The sequence below is a fragment of the Haliotis asinina genome, chromosome 2 (assembly GCF_037392515.1).
Source record: "Haliotis asinina isolate JCU_RB_2024 chromosome 2, JCU_Hal_asi_v2, whole genome shotgun sequence".
Lineage (NCBI taxonomy): Eukaryota > Metazoa > Mollusca > Gastropoda > Lepetellida > Haliotidae > Haliotis > Haliotis asinina.
Window position 1 is genome coordinate 25,462,133 of NC_090281.1, and position 20,247 is coordinate 25,482,379.

At 38.0% G+C, this 20,247-nt stretch overlaps 1 protein-coding gene across 3 annotated transcripts; it reads right to left on the minus strand.

Moving 5' to 3' along the window:
- Positions 1-276: 276 nt before the first annotated feature.
- On the minus strand, positions 277-19,165 carry LOC137273451 (pre-mRNA-splicing factor 38B-like). 3 transcript variants are annotated; one of them, XM_067806144.1, is made up of 7 exons: positions 19,127-19,165; positions 13,251-13,417; positions 11,387-11,455; positions 10,276-10,427; positions 9,849-9,909; positions 6,667-6,923; positions 277-6,419 (listed from the first exon to the last, which is right to left on the minus strand). In XM_067806144.1, the coding sequence occupies exons 2-7, from the start codon at positions 13,404-13,406 to the stop codon at positions 5,783-5,785; spliced, it is 1,332 nt and encodes a 443-aa protein (XP_067662245.1). In that variant the 5' UTR covers positions 13,407-13,417; positions 19,127-19,165; the 3' UTR covers positions 277-5,782. The 3 variants fall into 3 exon arrangements, with proteins under 3 accessions (XP_067662245.1, XP_067662246.1, XP_067662247.1); XM_067806145.1 differs by having other exon boundaries at positions 19,054-19,149; XM_067806146.1 differs by having other exon boundaries at positions 19,069-19,131.
- Between the last annotated feature and the right edge of the window lie 1,082 nt (positions 19,166-20,247).

Genomic DNA, 20,247 nt, shown 5'->3' on the forward strand with positions numbered 1-20,247 from the left:
TTGTTTCTGTTGCTTGATTCAAAGCAACACGCTACAATATTCCAATTACATGACAGTAGGCTCTAAATAAATGTGAACCATGCAATCCAGTGATTGATATCATGGACATCGTTCTACAAAATTGGAATATGACAACATAGATCAACCAAGTCAGGAAACCTGACAACCCAATCCCTTAAATCATCTTTAATGACAGACTGGTTGAAGGTCAATTCCAGTCCCAAATTCAAGGCAAGACAATGCTCTTGAATGTAGAAGGTAAAAATACAAAATAATAGTCTGCATAAAATTTATTACCTTTGATAGAAGACCAATATGGAACTACTGTTAGTAATCAGACATATTTAACTAATATTTACAAGGTTTACACGTTGTTATATACAACTGCTTCTAAACTAAATAAAATCATTCTAATCTCACACTGATGTCTTTTCTGAAACAAAAGTAATATGTACAAGATTATTCACTGTGAATCTCTCAGTCTACTCAGTATCTGTAACACCCTTGCCACCCATTCAGAGAATGAGATAAGGAATTTATTTCATGAATAGAAATTATGAGAATGAACCCTGCTGCATACTAACTTCACATTCTCACTCTCAGGAAAAACCAATGGGATGAGATTACCAGGGCCGTGTTTCACAAAGCTCTCGTAACTTTTCTCGTAGCATCCGTAGCTCCTGTGTTTCAGTATAGGAGGCACAATGGCTCCGAGAAAACTTACGAGATCTTAGGCTTCCGAGAGTTTTGTGAAACGGGGCCCTGGTCAGTTTTAACTTCAGGTATGGAGATCAGACATTTTAAGTTAGTAAAGCTTGTCTACACAAATTACTGGTTTGGTGGACAATCCCTTGGATGTTAACAGTAACAGTGAGAGAGTAACTATAGTTTTATGCCACCTTGCAATATTCCAGCAACATCACAATGAGCAATACCAGAAATGGACTTCACGCTGTATTCATCTTGAGAATCGAACCCAGGTCTTCAGCATGACAAATGGTCACCTTAACCACTACGCCAACCCAATGCCTTTACTCGAATGAACGAGCAGGTTGGATTTAACACCACTTTGAACAGTCAAGGCATGTCAGCATGTGAGGTGAAGGCTATGGTGCAGGTCTCAGACAACTACCACTTTGTTGGTGAACTACTGTACTACGTTTGTTTGGACTAAAAAATAACTTGCAATGGGCTTGCAATTTACAAAGTAAAACGAAGAAACAAAACTACTGTTTGACACAAATGTGTTACAAATTAAACAGGTGGTTCTTAACTAATGATTCACATCTACAAACGCCCATCAACACTTTGCAAAAATAAATCATCAAATATGGGGAACACACCAGCTATTAACAATTCACTGAAAACAGCAGTAGAGAAAGATCTTCCACATTTCTGTGGTTCTTGACTGTTATTAACTTACAAATCTTACAAGAAATAATTGCAACAAGGTAAGAATTTTCAATTTTTTCCACTCATTAACACGAAGTATCTACAGTCATCTAGAGCAAGTACACACCTAAAACGATATGAAATACCCTCAAGCTAAGAATTTGAGAACAGACTAATTTTGTCCCAGGACAATGTGACCAATAGCAGTTACCAGATAAGCAAGTGAGTGAGTGAGTTAGTTTGATTTTACACCGCTTTTAGCAATATTCTAGCGGTATCACGGCATAAGCAAGACACTAATAACCCAAACCCTCATTATCAGGATAAATACTACCTTGTTTTACGCTGCTTTTAGCAATATTCCAACATCATCACCGTGAATAACACCAGAGAAGGGCTTCACGCATTGTATCTACATAGGGAATTGAATGCCTTTGGCATGATGAACAGATGTATTATATTCAAAGGACGATACACTTGTGCAATTTTAGGCCCCAAAGTTTACAACCCTGTGCACTAAGCATCATACTTCTGGAGAATGCAAGTATCAAGTCAAGGTTAGTGACAAGTAGTGAGAGCTTCCATACTTCAACACTCTTGTGACACATTGATATGGTAGAGGCTCCAAATTTCATTGGTGGTCAGCTTCCTTGGATGCATCACCTTGTGACTAAGAATAAAATAATACCACTCACAAGAAGTACCAGCTAAACCTATTTTTTTCAGATTACCTGAGTTGTTTCATGGAAGAAATGACGGTTCCTTGACATATTTTGAGTAGTATAGAATATTTACCAGATATATAACAGTGTTAGTCATAAGTGAGATGGTTTAATGTCAATTTTAGCAATACTATGGTGAGACACCAAAAATGGGCTTCACACATTGCACTCATGCTGGGAATCAAACTTGGGTCTTCAGTGCGATGAGTGAACGCTTTAACCACTTGACTACCCACCGCCCCAACAACTGTGGTGAGTGATTTGAGTTTTATGCTGCTTTTGCATTATTTCAGCTGGTGAGACACCAAAAATGGGCTTCACACATTGCACTCATGCTGGGAATCAAACTTGGGTCTTCAGTGCGATGAGTGAACGCTTTAACCACTTGACTACCCACCGCCCCAACAACTGTGGTGAGTGATTTGAGTTTTATGCTGCTTTTGCATTATTTCAGCAGGGGACAGTATATAACAGGAACATGTTAAAGGCTCAGTAAAATGAACACTGAACATTATGTTACAGTATTACTTGAGTTGTAAGAAATGTATGATAACACTAAGATGACTGTGACGATATGTAATGCCTGACAGTTATTATCAGTGGTCCCTGTTTTCTACACAGGGGGCGAGAGACTTCTGTGACAGAACCTGAGAATAGTAACACAAAGGCAATATGTTGGTATGAAGTACATAAATAAATGTAAAACCATTTTGTGTGAACCTGTACAAATGAAATCTTTCAAACAAATGATTAGGTAACCAGCCATGAAATAAACACCATCTTAAAATGAAAGAATTTACAAGAAGAATATTGGATTAAAAAATAACTTCTAATTAAAGTTCCCTCAATGTAGCACCATGAGATTAAGATATACATTCCTTGCAACAACAGTTTCTAAAATCTCTAGTAACGATACGGTGATACAGCATGGTGTTCAAATACCAGGGTCATGATACAATCACTCGATCTAAAACCCCTGTATCATGATACAAATGATACATCGCAGACAGAGATGCCAACCCTGAATCAAATGAAAACGCAGTTATGCCTTGCCCAAAGCAATTCTTGAGCCCTGAGAGTGAGTTGGGGGTGAGCGTGAGAGGGGGAATTGGGCCCCTTTTGATGGTTGGGTTTGGGGGCCTCCCCTACAAAAATAGATTTAGTCTGCTGGAAATAAGCAATTTCTGGGCATACTTAACCAGATAATACTCAACTCAAATGAACACGCACAGACGGCTATTTACTAAAATTCTTTCAAACATTTTGAATTTATAAACATATTTGGATTTTCAAAAAAAATCAGAGTTTTTTAAACAGACAAATCGTAGAGTAGATTTTGTATTTGAAAATCAGTGTAACTCCTAAAAAAATCGGAGTGGTTGGCATCTCTGCGCAGGTCATATTGGTGTAGGAAAATAATAAGAGATTTAAAATTTGAAACCATTTTGATTGCTTGAGTTTAGCAATGCCTCACTCAGCAGTATTACAGTTAGAGGTCTGTAAATAATGTCTGGACAAGATAATTCAGTGATCAACAGCATGAGCATCAATCTATGCAATTGGGATACAAAAAAATTAGAAACAAAACCGTTCAAACATTTCCTCGCACAGATTGTCTTATCTGCATAACTTGGCTATAATCAGCATTACATTCATTATCTAACCTATATCATTGTTCTACAATTCACCTGCTACAAAAACTTACGAATAACAAGCGCTACTGATAATCAAATTTAGATTAAAAAACATACAAAAACAGCTGTTTTTTAGGTTGTTACTCTGTATCCCTCAAATTTACACAACTGCAAATAGGGTATGTCGAAACAACTCACTTCGGTCTAATTGGGCATGTGTAAGAGGATATCCAGAAAAGCATGTTTACTCGTAAAATCGGGCAAAACTTTTAAAAATTACGACTGGCTGCTAAAAACAATTAGATAAGACGGAGATGGCAATTAGGTTTCTCAGCCAGGTATGATGGAAAGTTGATTCACATGGCATGAAATGCATGCGTTGCTCACTGGCACAACGGGTCATTTCAACGATATGTCATGTGTTGAATACTTCTCATTTTTTTTATTAACATCTTATAATATTAGAAAAAGTATGTGTCTTTGTTTCATGAAGTTTATGTTAAGATATGTAAAAGAGTATAATACCCCATACCCATAGTAAAGCATCATATTAAATGTCTCAAAATGTAGGTGGCATGACCACCAAAAGATTGACATGACTGGATATAGTCATATATGTTAGGAAATGCAGTGTACTTCCCTACTTTAATTCTCTTGTGGGATCATATCTTAGCTGATATCTCTATCCCTCAGCCCAGCCCAACCGTCATCTGCTGCATCCGTCCTGATTTTGTTTTTGAGACGACTCCTCCTGTCTCTTTCTTTCTGTAAAGATAGTGAGACTCTGTGGTAGCTACGTCCTTAATACTTTTGGCATGAAAGATATTACTTTTTATGACAGCTATCCTTTATAATGAAGATAATAAGTCTAAATTGAGAGTAGGAACTTACAAAGTGCCCTTTGTAATACAATATTATCGCACACTTATTTGCGTAAAGAAATGGTCTGTTCCAAATAAGTCGCTTTGGACTTTGAAAAAATCCTCATTGCTCATTTCTGCACGAATCTCTCCTCAGTAAATGTTTTATCTCTATTTCTGACAGTACTTTATAAAGGCATATGTTCTATACTATGACTCAGAGAGCACTTCTGTACCAGGTGTGTGAGAATTTAGTTTTAGCAACATTTCAGCAATATGACAGCAGGGACCACCAGAAATGGGTTTCACACATTGTGCCCAACATAAGAATCAGACCCTGGGTCTTTGGTGTGATGAGTGAATGTTGTAAGCACTAGGCCATCGCACTAGGCCATCCCACTAGATGTTCATCAACCACCTGATGAAGAGCTATGAAGTAGCCCAGAAACGTTGTATTGTAAATAAAATAGAAGTTGTAAATCCACACCATACCTTGTTACGTAGATTAGTTGTCTTAATAACAACCCAGTATTAAGAAGCTGCAATCTTGATCCAGTTAATAAACCCTTTAATTATTGTTAGTGTAGCCTTGGAACTCTACTTCATTTGGTTTCAGGCGATGTTTACTTTTGAACCAATCCCATTGACACCTTTGTCACTGTGTCATCTCAGTACATTTATCTGTGTGACCATGTCAACATTTGTAAATATTAAAATTGAAACGTTATCCCAATAATCTGCCGGAAGGTGCGAGAAGTGGTCCTGAAATGAACTTACAACAAAGAATTAAGAACTTATCTATCCATAAAAGGTCTCCATTTCTTCCTGCTTCAAAAGCAAATGGAATTACTGAGATCAGATTCAAAAAAAAAAAAAAAATTACTTTTCTTGGACATAATTAAGTAGCATGGTGTATAGCATTTAAAGATGTGTTTATCTCACTGGATGCCTTGACTGTGGCACATGAAAATGTTATGTACAAAACAGAATGTGTGGATCAGCAAAATGACAGCAGCAACATACAGCACCTAGTGACCACCATCTATGTAATCAGTCTCATTTCAACAGGCAACAATGAGCTGAATAAAAACACTCAACTTCATTTATACTGGACAGTCAAACTGCTGCACGTTTGAGAAGATAAAGGAGTGGATGTCTAATGAGTTTCGCATCACTAAGACTCGCCGTTTTCACCATCATGTCTATTTCGTTTGTGTTCACGATTTGAGTCTTTGTCCCTGTCTTCCCGAGATCGACCATGCTTATCCCTACTCTTCTCTTTTGACCTTGACCTTTTGTGTTCTCGTGACCTTGACCTTCGCCGCTCTCTGTGCTCATCAGCTGACCTGTGTTTGTGCCTATCAGATCTCTCTGCTCTATCTTCACTGTGGGACTTTTCATGCCTCTCACGACTACGTGACCTTCGTGACCTATCTCGACTCCTTGACCTTTCATGACGTTCTCTACTGTGTGACCTTCTCTTCTCCTTGTTTCGGCTTCCCTCTCGTCGATCCCTGCCATGAGAACTTTGGGTATCTCGACTACGATGGGAATCCTTTTCCTTCCTCCTCTCCTTTTCTCGTTTGTGATCCTTTTCCTTCTCGCGCCTCTGCCGTTCCTTTTCTCGTTCCAGTTCCCTTGCAAAATCATCTACTCCACCCCTCCTCTCCCGATCCCTCTCTCGATCTTGTCTTGGGGAACTTCTACGAGGCGAGTGCCTTCTTTGAGGTGACCTTCTTGGTGAACGGCGGGGTGAGGGTCGTCTATGAGGTGACCTCCGAGGTGACCTTGACCTATGTCTTCTTGGAGGACTGAAACAAAGGTGAACCTTTTGCACTGACGGGGTATATTTGATTTTGAAAAATACACAATGGTTCTGAAAGTAAATAAGCACTGGAACTGAGTAAGAACTGAATCCCTTTTAAGTTATGCCCATGCAGCCTGTAATACAGATGATGAGACAATAAACTGGGTTGGAACTGATTACCAAGGTTACAGAAACTAACAAGAGAGACCTGGGAACATTAAAGCATAAAGTGTTGGTTACCTCTCACTCACCTTCGTCTGTTGGCAGCACGTTCAGCCTCACCAAACGACACATCCTCCTCTCGATTCCGATCATGGGGTATGTACTCGGCTTCTTCGGCAGCTGGGCGCAGAGCGGGGCGTGTCTTCAACTTCTCCTGGATGGACTTCTGTACTGGGACTGGGATGCGAGGGAACAGTGTTGAGTACCACTCCAGCTTCACTAAGAACTGCCGACATAGCTCTCCTATTGTGATTGCATGTCCTCCACCTGCCTTGACATCAATCTCCTGCAACAACAGCAACAGATCTTACCAAAGGCAGTTACCATTTTCTTCATCGACAGATAGAACCTGGGTTTTGCTCTAGCCAGATGTGGATAGTACTAAGGGTTTCAAACGGATCTTGTGTTTAACAAGTTAAAAAGGAACAGCAATGTTTGGTGTTCCTAAGAAATGAAGTATTCATATATATTTCATAGTTTTGTAAGGAAATTGTTGTACAATACAGTGTACTTATTTGGCAAAGAGAGCAAAAAGTCACTAATTAAAGTGGCAGCCACATTGTGGCATATCAGCATAGATATTGTAATCAAAAGAACCAGCGAATGGATACTGACATGCAATGGATTATTAAGTCCAGCCAAACACAGTCCTATATCTTGTTGATCACATCAGAGATGCAAACAACATGCCAACTGATGGATGAGTTTGATGACACTGACATGTTCACAATATTCTCAATCCTTACTGCTAAGGACTACTGAGTTGACAATACTGTCAGTCTAATTGCAAGGTTGTTACCAAGTTGACAATATTGTCAGTCCTAATTGCAAGGTTGTTACCAAGTTGACAATACTGTCAGTCTAACTGCAAGGCTGTTACCAAGTTGACAATATTGTCAGTCCTAATTGTAAGGTTACTACCAAGTTGACAATTTTGTCAGTCCTGAGTGTAAGGTTGTCACCAAGTTCACAATATCATCAGTCCTCATTATAAGGCTGTTACAAAGTTGACAATACTGTCAGTCCTCATTCTAAGGTTGCTACAAGTTCTACAATATTGCCAGTCCTCATTGAAAGGTATTTACCATGTTGACAATACCATCAGTCCTCACTGTAAGGTTGTTACCATGTAGACAATAGTGACAGCCCTTATTAAAAGGTTGCTACCAAGATGACAATACTGTAGGTCCTCATTGTACGTTACCATGTTGATAATATTGTCAGAAATTAGCACTTGCTGTCGTCCTGGCCAAAATTCTTGACTAGACTATCCATAGGAATTGACGAAATTGGCAAGTTTCACATCACAACAACAAGTTACTAAAACAATTTGAATATCATATTTAAATCAAACACAACTGATTTCAAAAATTATTTTTGGTTGAAGCATTTCATCCTTACTAAGTACAAAATAATCTTGACTTCCACTTGATGCTGTAAAGTTACAGACTACAACTTATTAAAGGGGCGTGTCAGGACTCATGCTAGACACAAGGATGCACTATTGCTTGTGAAGCACTGATCAAAGTTTAACCTCAATCGAGGTCCGTCTCCGCCGCGAGGCAGCTGTCTCTACCACTCGAATGCTGGGCTAGAGCAACACCCTGAAGTCACAACAAAATCATAAACAATATGGGAAGTAGAGAAACAAGAAGTACATTTACATGCTTACATTACATGAACAAGACAACTCTTTAGCATTTGTCCCTAAAATCATTATTTACTTTGGAGAGTGCTAAATAATCCAGAACTTATTGAGAAGGAAAATATCTGTTCATATTCCTCTAGAGCACAACACGTAAACATTTCATCAATTGTACAATGGAAAGTGAAAAAGCTTAACTCGACAAAATTTAGAAATGCAGTATTCAGTACATTCACAACTTATACCGACTAGCACGTCTTCAAGACAATAGTATAGCCACAATAAAAATATTTTTGTTTCAGGCAACCAATACTTTGAACATACTGAGAGAGGTTTCGTCCCATCATAAGTAATATTCCAGTAGTCATAACATTGATTATTCTTATAACAATAACACTAGTTTTGGAATCGCTGATGACAATTGCTTTATACCAAACATAAACCTCTGAGCAAATCTCAATAAATCCCTGATTTTCAGGCTAATTTCCAGCTATCACCTCTCAAACATGCTTTTATGTTTAGTTACAAAATAACACAATCATTGAAATCTATCCAAGACCAAAGCAAGAAAGGTTTGTTTGGATATATAAAATCTGCTTCATTCAGAGACTAATGTTGCCTGAAACATACTATTTTCAAGTTGGCCTAACATGTATGTTAACATAGGATAGAGTAGAAGACTGGTTGCTATACTCACCACTATTTACTTGATGTCACCAGCCGACATCAAGAGACATGGTTTGAGGAGTGTGAGGGTTTATGTTGGTGGTGTAATGTAGGTCTACTGCATGTGTGTGCTACCACTGTTAACTGGAGTACATCTGTCCACAAGTACTGACACTCAATTCAGATTACACCATTCAGTCTATTCCTACTTACTGATATCTCCAGGAATAACATAACAGCCTTTCTAACTATGTTAGTCTAGAATATTAATTTCCAATTTGTTGCAATGATGTTTTTGGGAGCTGAGAGACTTGATTTAAAAAATGACCTAAGGTAGCTTTGATTATTGTCTTGAATACAATGTCCTAAGTATCCGTCTTATATTGTTCCAAATTTGATTTCTGAAATGTTAAGTTTGTAAATTTTGGGACACTTCAATCAAAATTTGAAGAAAATTCAATCTCATTTTCTACAGACTTGGTTGAATATCTGCTTCTTTGTACCTCTAGGGGAATGGCAACAGTGTTGTTTCCTCTTTTTTGAACCCATCTTCACGAGAAAACCCTTGAGCATCACATGACTGCGTTGACTGCTTTCATCATTAGCATGGAATGAATTACTAGCCTGGGCGCTGTTGTACAAAACAAACAACCTCGGCACTGCCACAGTTGCAAGACTATGATCAGGTATGGGAGTTGTGATCATTGTATCCCTATAATTGGTATGTATGACGGCACCATAAAACCCTGCAAATATATACTCCTGACTATCCACAACTGTACCAAGAGGTAAATACTTCAACAATACTATGGTACTAGCAACACAACCTCTGCTGATCTGAAGGTATTGATGCAGTTCCTGGGTGTGTATATATGTTTGTATACAGTGGGTGTAACATACCTCTTCATCATCTAGATATTCTTCATACCACTCCCATAAGTCGTTCGGTGGCTGAGTGTACCTGTAACAACAAAACTGCATAATTTCTAGGTTGAGATGGTAGTTAGTTGGTTGTTTTATACCGCACTCAGCTATTTCCAGCTTTATTGTAGCAGTCAGTAAATAATCGAGTGATTGAGTGACTTTAGATTTACGCTGCACTCAGCAATATTCCAGCTTTATGAAGAGTCTGTAAATAAGAGTCAAAACAAGACAATCCAGTGGTCAACATCAAGAGCATCAATCAATGCAACCTGGAGATGACGTGTGAGCCAAGTCAGCAAGCTTGACCATCCAACTCCGTTAGTCACCCTTACATGCGTTACCTGAGTGTTTTGTGAAAGGAAGTCCAGTATTAACCTGGATCTTCATGTGTTCACTGACCTACCTGATATACATGAAGCCCAGCCCTCGGATGTAGGGAGAATCAGCATGTGTGATGAGGCCAATGAGTTGTTTCTTGGTCAGCTTGAGAGTGAACAGTTTGTACAGCAGACAATAAGCACTAGACACAATGCCTCCTGCCCCTACCCCACGCACCTGGAGGAGAAACATGTACTGTATTTAACACTCAGTATAGAGAGGATTCAGATTACACATATACAACATTCAGCCACTTGTTTCAATCTACAATATCTTCTGTCTAGTGAGCATGGTAAGCTCATCTAAGGCCTTAGTTTGATCTCTTCCCCACCATTATTTTTTCCCAACAACATGTCACACATGAATAAAATTATTCAGATAATCCTTATTTAATGGAAAATAAGATGATTTGACCAATTCAAACGATTCAAGACTTATTTTTGCATGCCTTCAAACTGTATATCAGTGGTACTCTCTATCTTGTGGCTGAATGTGGAGGTGTCCATTCTGAATGCCACTGCACATGACAGGAATTCCTGCTTTGATGATAACATAGTCTGTGGGATAGTTTATGCGTCAAGGAAGCTTAACTACTCTTGCAGGCATGGTATTGTTCAGGAAATCCAGCTTTAAGGATGATGTTACCGTCATCTGTAATTCCAGTAAGTGGTCCAGTCATTTTAGTTTGCTTTACTAGGTGGGATAGAAATGACCATATGACGATCTCAACATGCTAAAAAGAGCAAGATATTGATGTTTATCCAAAACATCCTTTGTGGGACACCTTGAACTTTGTCTTATCTCACACATAAATGTCGCTTTCTGATTGGCTGATTTTCTATGTTACTCGCTGGAAATGCTCAGCTGTGGGAATTTGTTTGGTTTTTTGTGTTATTAGAGTTTGGGCTGCTGCTTAACTCCTGTACTCCTTATAATGATCCAATATCTGTTTTACAAATAGTTCAAAACTGACGATAAATATGTTGTTCAAAGGGCTCATGGATTATGTACCCTCTATGTTTACCTTCTCATCGCCTTTCAGGCTGTGGGAACATAAACAAACATGGAAGGTACACCAACCCATGTCCCGCTCATGACGAGTGAAAACTGTGGTATGAACAGTAGGTGGTACTCACCCCACCACACATCCCAGTCTGGCCTGCTGTCTTCCGACTGCCTTTCTCCCATGGTTCCAAGTGCATCACCTAGTGCAACAGGAGGTAACCACTCAAAACTGAACAATGTAGGCTTGGGTTGGAGCTTCAGATTGTGTCATTCAGTAAATTTACTGACTGTTCTCAATGTTTTAGATACATATACAATGAAGCAAACGCACTTTACAACATGGAAATGTCACCAGTAGCTCAGGAAGAATGAAATATTTCTAACATATTTACTACTTTTAAGATCCCTGATATGACTGGTGTTTGCATAATCAAAGTAGAATGCCACCAAATTTGAAGATAGTGGGTACATCAGTGCATGAGGTATCATGTTAATAAGTGATTGAGCAAGTGAGTGAGTGGGTTTCACGTCGTAGTCTGCAATATTCCAGCCATTCACATTAACAAGAGTTAGAGAAGTGTTCTAAGTGTTGTGGTGACCTTGAAGATAAGGTCACCCAAATTGACCAGCGTCTGCATAATCTCCCAAAGTAGGCTGTGACCATATATGAAGACATTGGTATAACAGTTCATGGCATATCGCGTTAAACAGAATCATGATGTATGGACAGATGCTGCTGAATACTGGGACAATTAGACTGGATATCAATACAAAGATAATCGTCTACTGAATATCAGATGATTATCGATAAATGTTGGACCAGCAGATTGAGCAAAAATCCACAACGAAAGAAATCAGGAAGAAATCAACCTTTTCACATTACTAGTGTGTGGCGACAAAGTCCACCTTGGATTACCCCGCAAAAAGCACTGCCTTGAACATAATTTATAAGCGAGAGATAAATACAGATCTATCCTTGTGTACCGAGTAACCCAAAACATTATTTCATCACAATAATTTAAGCATGATAATACAGACTTCACAATTTTCATACCCATATTCAGATTGTAATTGACAATGGATACCAGAATTTTAAATACAATAAAAAAATATACATACCATAATATTATAAAAAAATACTTGAATATTGCATTTTTAAAAATCAGAAGGAGGTATGACATCTGGGCTATTTAAAAAAGATTCATAACCTATTAATACATTTATAGATGAAAAAAAAATCAAAGAAGTACATGGTGTGAACAGCATGAACTACTTTCATGTATGATAATCGCAACCAGAGCTCCAGGTATAATTTAGCCATGTGGGTACAGTACCCACAGTATTTCTTTGGAGAATCATTGTGGATGTTGAGAGGACATTTCGTAATCCACTACCCACTGCTTTCAAATACGTGAGTAATTCACTGTTTATACTCGGCTAACTACACGCCACTGAGTAAGTTTACTAAGCAGGTATGTACTGCCATACATCATACCTTATCAGAATCAATATAATTATAATGGAAATGATTTCATAAAAAAAATCACTCATCCTATACTGACAGTACAACACTAGTCCTAATACTAACAGTATAACTTGACAGAAACAGATGTCTTTCTAAATTATACAAGAGATTTTTAAAAATTTATTCTGCATGCATGTTTTAAACTTTATGCATAACTAACATTTTAAATGTGCAACTGATACACAATTGTTGTTCCATGCGCAGCTGGAAATTTTCTATGCATATTTTACTCAGATTCGCAGCATATCTGGGCCTCTGTGTAACGATTTCAAAATGAAAGTCAGGTCAATACCCACAGAAAGTTCTTTTACTGAGAAATACAGGATTGCTCTTATCAGATTATTATAATGTGGATGAATATATTTGTACATATAAACACTTGCCATGTTTACAGAGTACTGTCAGCGTTCGTCGTCGTCGTCGTCATCGTCATCATCAACATCATTGAGTTCTGGTGATATCTTACCTACCTTGTAGTAGATTTCATCTATGACTTCATGGTATGTCTTCAGTTCAAACAGGTTGACTTTGAAGTATGGTGATGACTGAATGTTGGTCAGTATAAGAGTGTTCAGGTTCATGGTTTTCTCATTGCCCCAGACAGGCAGGGCATTGTTGGGAGCCATGATTCAGCAATCTGAAATCAAATGCTATTGTACATATCAAGTTTATATTCATTTATCATTATATCATTTATTTTGCAGCCCTCAGCAATTTTCAAACTATGTAACAACATGACATGTTTCTTGATACTGAGGTCACAAAATGATACATATCGCATTTCTATTTCTGATATTTTGGATGTTAAAACAGCCATTACCTGGATGGCAAGTTGATGCCATAGCTCCCCAGCCACAAAATATTGGTTGAGATTACTAGAGCTGGGAAAACAGTACTTCAGCCAAGTATGCATCAACCAAACTCACACTTGATGATCACTATAACAAAATTACAACAAAATAGGAAAAAAGTTCCCTCTAAATAATGTCCTGTTTAGCCACTGAAAATACGATGCACCATTGTGATGGACATCCTCTGATAGAGGGAAAATTAAAGCACCTTTGAGCAGTTGAACTGTATATTGGCGCTATACACCCGCACTGGGATGATGGTTGATACCTTGACATGAATCAACCACGGTGATGTTGACACTCTGACATGTATCAACTAAGCCTGTGAGTCTGACTACCCACGCTGCCTCTTACAACCGTCACGTACATGAAGTAACCATGGCAACAAGTACTAAACAACATACAAATGCAATAACAATAATCAAGTGTAAGAGACACACAGCTGGTGCTTTCAATTAATCATTTATAAAAAGGGGATTTACAGTTTCTCAACAGTTCAGTGACGATACATTGCGATAAGCATAATAAACATTCATTTAAAACAAACAATGAGTGAAGTTCAGTTGTACTTAGTCCTGATCATAATGTCACCAAACAATCCAACCTGATCACATAAAAAATGAATGAGTATCACAAGGATTTACCTTGAGTCCTGTATTTCAGGGGCCCTCGGACGCATGCTTATTAGTGAATGATTGAATTCAGTTTTACGCCGCACTCAGCAATATTCCAACTATATGGCGGCAGTCTGTAAATAATTAAGTCTGGACCAGACAATCCAGTGATCAACAACTTGAGCATCGATCTGCGTACTTGGGAACCGATGACATGTGTCAACCAAGTCAGCTAGCCTGACCACCCGGTTACGTTAGTTGCCTCTTACGACAAGCTGAGTCGCTTTTTATGGCAAGCATGGGTTGCTGAAGGCCTATTCTACCCCGGTATCTTCACAGGTCCATGCTTATTATTTTCAGGGGTCCTGGACGAAAAATGGAGGTGCCACACACTTAAATATTATTGATACATGTGTACTGTTACATTGTGTATCATGATGAAAACATTCATTGTTACAGCTATGAAACCGCAAGTGATACCAAAGCAAAACTCAGTGATAACATATTGTTACTTGATTGGAATTTTTACAAAAGTATTTGTATTTTTTCTGTGGATGCGCTGATAAATTTTGGTGCGTCCAGTCAATATTTATGTGTATAGGACACCAGAATTCGCATCCTGTAAATCCCTGGTATTAGGTTAAGCCGGACCACCTAATACATTTTCACATATACCAGACTCATTTGACAAGCATACACTACCAAGGGACACATTCCACAGAATCAAAACAGGCTTACTAACAGCAGAATATAGATACAGTGTGAACATAGGCAGTGTTCTTGGTCTGATCTAATTATTTTTTTTAAAAAAGTATCTTAAAACAGCAACATATAAACAAAACATCTGAAATGATTCAGTACTGAAACAAAAATATCATGCGCAAGAGATTTGGACTACATGTTTATAATTGTATTTCTGCACTCATTCAAACAAAACCTACTGCAAACATTGAAAGGGGAACACACTTAGTCAATGACTGCAGTGCATGCCCCATCACGTGACACCGAAAGCAATGAACAGTTAAAACAGTTACATGGTTCAACAAGAAACAATGACTGCAGTGCATGCCCCTATCACGTGACACCGAAAACAATGAATAGTTAAAACAGTCACATGGTTCAACATGGAACAATTACACTGCATACCTGACATTCTGTTTTCAGAACATGCAAAAACTTCCCCATGATCGCCAATGTCAATGAAACTGACATCATGAATTATGCACACCTAAATTTACACTGAATAAGGAATTAAAATTAAGCCAGGACATACAGTCATGGGTTTCTTCAAAAACCGTGACCTAAGTGTGTGAAATATTTCTATCAAATTATGTCTACTCCCTGCAACCAACAGTAGTACACACCACAAAAGCTGATGACCCCTGAGGGTATCTAGCCAATCAGATAGTGAGTGATATTTGTGCGAGTAACAATTTTTCATTCCATTTAAAAAAGACTTTTCGACTTTGCTGCGTCCCGATCTTCCATTTGTCCAGAATGAGAATAAGTGTCTGTAAGAACAATTGTTATTGAATCTGCAGCTCATTAACATATGCTAAACTTTCCAAGCTGTATTTCTGGAAGAAAAGAAAAATGTCTTACTCCCTCATCACAATTTTTCTATCACAAAAAAAAAGGAAAAAAGTCCTACTACCCTTGTTGCTTTTGAAAAAAACATAAGCTCGAGAAAAATTTAATTTACTTTATACAGCCTAAGTTAGTAACAATGTGAGTCTGTGGAACTGGGAGGGAAGTATGAATGTGCTAATATGACACTGGTCTCAGTTCTCACCAGTGTTGCATATTGTGGTACAAGCCTTTGTTCCATCCATTTTGTTTGGTATAAGAGATATGATCATAATACAGAAACATAATAACAGGAGCAGAGCGTGAAATAGTTTTCAAATTTGGCTAGTCAGTTGGGCTACCCATGCCTGAAAGTTACCAGCCCACAGAATAATCCACTAGCCCAAAATGTGAACGTTAAACTAGGCAGAAGATTAGAAGACTAGATGAGAATAAGTTAGTTGGCTTGACACGAGTTAAGTTTCTAACATAACATACATTTTCATGAGACCCTAATCTCGCATGATTTAAAAGTGTATTTTACCTTAAGTCAGAGAAAGAGTGAATACATGTACAAAATTAACACGTTGGACTTAGTGCTCTGGTTAAAAATGCACTTGTGTGAATACTTCACAGAAAAACATTTTGACTTTTAACAACATTTGCACATATGCAAAGTACAAACTATAGTTTTGAAATATAGACCATAATTATTCACACAGTCTCAACTAATTAAATTAGATAAATGATTGTGAAAAGCTTGTTTTTTCGTAAACATCTATATGTAAAAAAGACAAAACTCTTCTAGTAGTTATATTCATAATAATTACATAAAAAGTCATAATTGAAACTGAAGAAACAACCTTTCCACCTACAGAAGTTTCACTTCTAGACTAACAATTAGTCTCTGAAATGAACATACTTAACTGAAAAAAGTTCACAGTAAAAAAAAAATATTATAATGAAATGGAGCCCTCAGACTTTTGTCATTTTCAGAAGCTAAGGGAATCTAGACTTGCCATATTTTCTAGACTTACATGAGCTTTCTTGGATATATACTGAACTGGCAACATGCTATATCTCTGCAGAAAAATTCATTGCCAATTTCTATCAGTATTTCATACTGGCGACACAAAGGGGTAAACATCTCGTCAGCTATGACAGGGTTTACAATAGAATGTTTAAAACCCTTAATCTGACATATAGTCAGGTGTACAAAGCTGGGAACAAATCAGTTACACTGAGGGTCATGTTAAACTCAAAACCAGGTAGGAAACACAAACCGAATAGCTTTCACAAGGGTGTCATCCACTGTGCGGACATGTGTCAAAATACAAGTCGAGATCAAAGATACAATAAAATTCTTGAAAACACTTATTGTAGCTCTCGTAGGAATGAGTGAGTGAGTGAGTGAGTTTTAGTTTTACGCCGCACTCAGCAATATTCCAGCTATATGGCGGCGGTCTGTAAATAATCGAGCCTGGACCAGACAATCCAGTGATCAACAACATCAGCATCGATCTGCGTACTTGGGAACCGATGACATGTGTCAACCAAGTCAGCTAGCCTGACCACCCGATCCCGTTAGTCACCTCTTACGACAAGCTGAGTCGCCTTTAATAGCAAGCATGGGTTGCTGAAGGCCCATTCTACCCCGGAACCTTCACGGGTCCTCGTAGGAATGGAGTTCAGGGAGATGACAGAGTTGTGTTTAGAAAACAGTACTCAATGCTGTCCATGTGATCAGCTTATCTCAGTACAGTTGAAGAATACAGCAGTTTGGGACTTAAAATTACAACTTGATGAAAACTTGTGTCATAAAAATCACTCAACCAACATGATGCCACTTCCTTCAGATTATTCTAAGGCACCAGTATTACCATACCTTGCATGCTGGTATCCGTGCCAAGAAATCTGATGGTGATTACTATAGTGAAATGAATAAGCAGATATTTTGGGATTGGTTCAAACATCAACTATTACCGCAGCTGAATGAGCCAAGCGTTATCATTTTGGATTACGCAAGTTACCATAACTTGCATGTCCCTGGTACCATCACACCCTCCATAAGCAAACTCAAGGCATGCCATGCACAGCCTGCATGCCACATGGACACTGTCACCCTGTCTGCCAGTAAGGTGGGTAACAGTATAGTTTGTTTCTTAGAAGTGTTTCTACCACATAATTAGTATGATTAGGGAATAGTACATAGTGAATACTTATATCCCATAGTACATCGACGTGGTATGAATGACTATATATGAGGTTTGAATCTGAAATATCAACCATTATCAAATGACTGCCAAAAAGCATTTTCCAGGCATTTCTTTAGTGGTCCATTGTAAAACAATTTTAGAATTGTAAAACACGTCACAAACATATAAAAGATAACTTGATGTAAAAAGCAAGCCATCATTTGAGAACTCATATTTGTGGGACTCAACAGTCTTTTGAGCCCATATAAATGCTACAGTCTGAAAATGTGCAACATCAGACAACCTATGACCTGATGATATTTATTTTCATGATTAATTATGAGAACTAATACAAATACATATTCGCTTTTTCACCCTATAATAGAGTTGATGAATAGTATTCTTACGATGTTTCACATGCTTAACATTGTGGTAAAAGCACTTGCCAGCAATATGACAAACAGTGTAACCTCTACCGGTTTCACATTTCAAATAGGCCTAGTGATAATGGCAATGGATCAGCACTGCCTATCATTTGTCACCAAACAAACCAGCGTGTGCAACCAGGATAGATATAGAACGCTGTTGGTAAATAATTATTTGGGGTCAATTATTTACCTACTGATTTTGAGCAACATTTAGTGGCAACTTACATAAAGTCGCTGTTTCAAGTAGATGACAGCAAAGACGTATATTCGTGAATATGTCTTTGATGACAGCAATACAGCACCTGTTGCCCCAACACACTAATTTCAGCCATGACCTCGTTTAGAGCTGTTTATATTGACTAAAAGTATATTTATTTCGTTAAATTTCACACAGAAATTGACATAGCTGATAGTGCAACAATATTTCATACACCTCTACAAGTACATTTCGAAATTCAAAAACAGGATTGGTCAAACCTTATCGGCTTCATTCGAATAAACAATTTCGGCGCCATGAGGTTCGCGTGCTTCTTAGCTAGCTCGGATGATAAACAAGTTTCCCTGAGTTTGAAAACAATGTCAAATGAACATAACTACTAACACATTTACTGACACAAACCTCTATACTCTGTACTCGTTCATAAACGTATGAAATGCGTGTGATATGAATTGAGTCACTATTCGTGACATACCTTTGTACGAACGATCCGGAACTGAGCCTCGTTTTCAATAATTATTGAAGGGAGATAATTTGTGAAGTATGTTTGAGAAGAAAGGTCACATGAGGTAATGTGCGAAGTACAAGCCTGCTTTCATGATGTAAAATTCCCCAAACCATAAGCAGAACAAAATAGTGTTAATAATAGACATTTTCATTTCAATTGAGACTGAATGCAAATTGAAAATCTTCTGCCTGTAGCTGAGTGGTGAATATTTTATTACGCTTCAAATAGCGTTAATTCTGTTAAGTGTACATTTATATCCATTTTTCTTGACGTTGCACTGCTTTCTTCACGATAGTCCTCTATAAGTAATGATAATTCAAACTTCACGCCATTTTCTTGTTTAAATCTCTTCCTAATCGTTCATGTAATCTCATTCAGTATTTTACCATAGTTGAATATGTGTTCCACCAAGAACATTACAAATTCTTGATTCAACATCACTAACAGGTATAAACACCTCCCACGCAGGCCCATTCCATATTTTAGTGTCTATTTACTCATAGCTCACTCGTTAATCTGCATGTGAAATAAAGATCCAACAAAATAGTTCTGCATTATATAGCTATCCACCTAAGTAAGATACCCGATGGTACATTTCTGTAGACACGTTTCACCAAGGTCACTCTTTGTGTTAAACATCTGTATACACGTTCCACCAAGGTCACACTTTGTGCTATACTTCTGTATACACGTTCCACCAAAGTCACTCACGCGTTCCTCCAGGTCATTTCTTTTGGGTTATTGTCCTGTATACACCTTCCACCAAGGGTATTCTGTGTGTTACATTTTTGTGTGCGCGTTCCAACAATTAAGGTTATTCTTTGCTATCAACGTAAGGTTTGTCTGGCCCAGACCAGATTGTTTACAGGCCGCAGCTTACTGCGTTCGAATTTCGATCGTAGACACGCTAAAGGGAAACATCTCTCTTCAACTTTCTCGATGGGAAACATGGAAATCTGCGACACATATGATTCTTTGACTTATTAAAAACGAGAAAAAATATTGGAATCCATGCTGATTTAATGATGATAATTTGATAATTGTTCAAATGAGAAAAAACCCCACTGATGTCTGTACAAATATGGTCC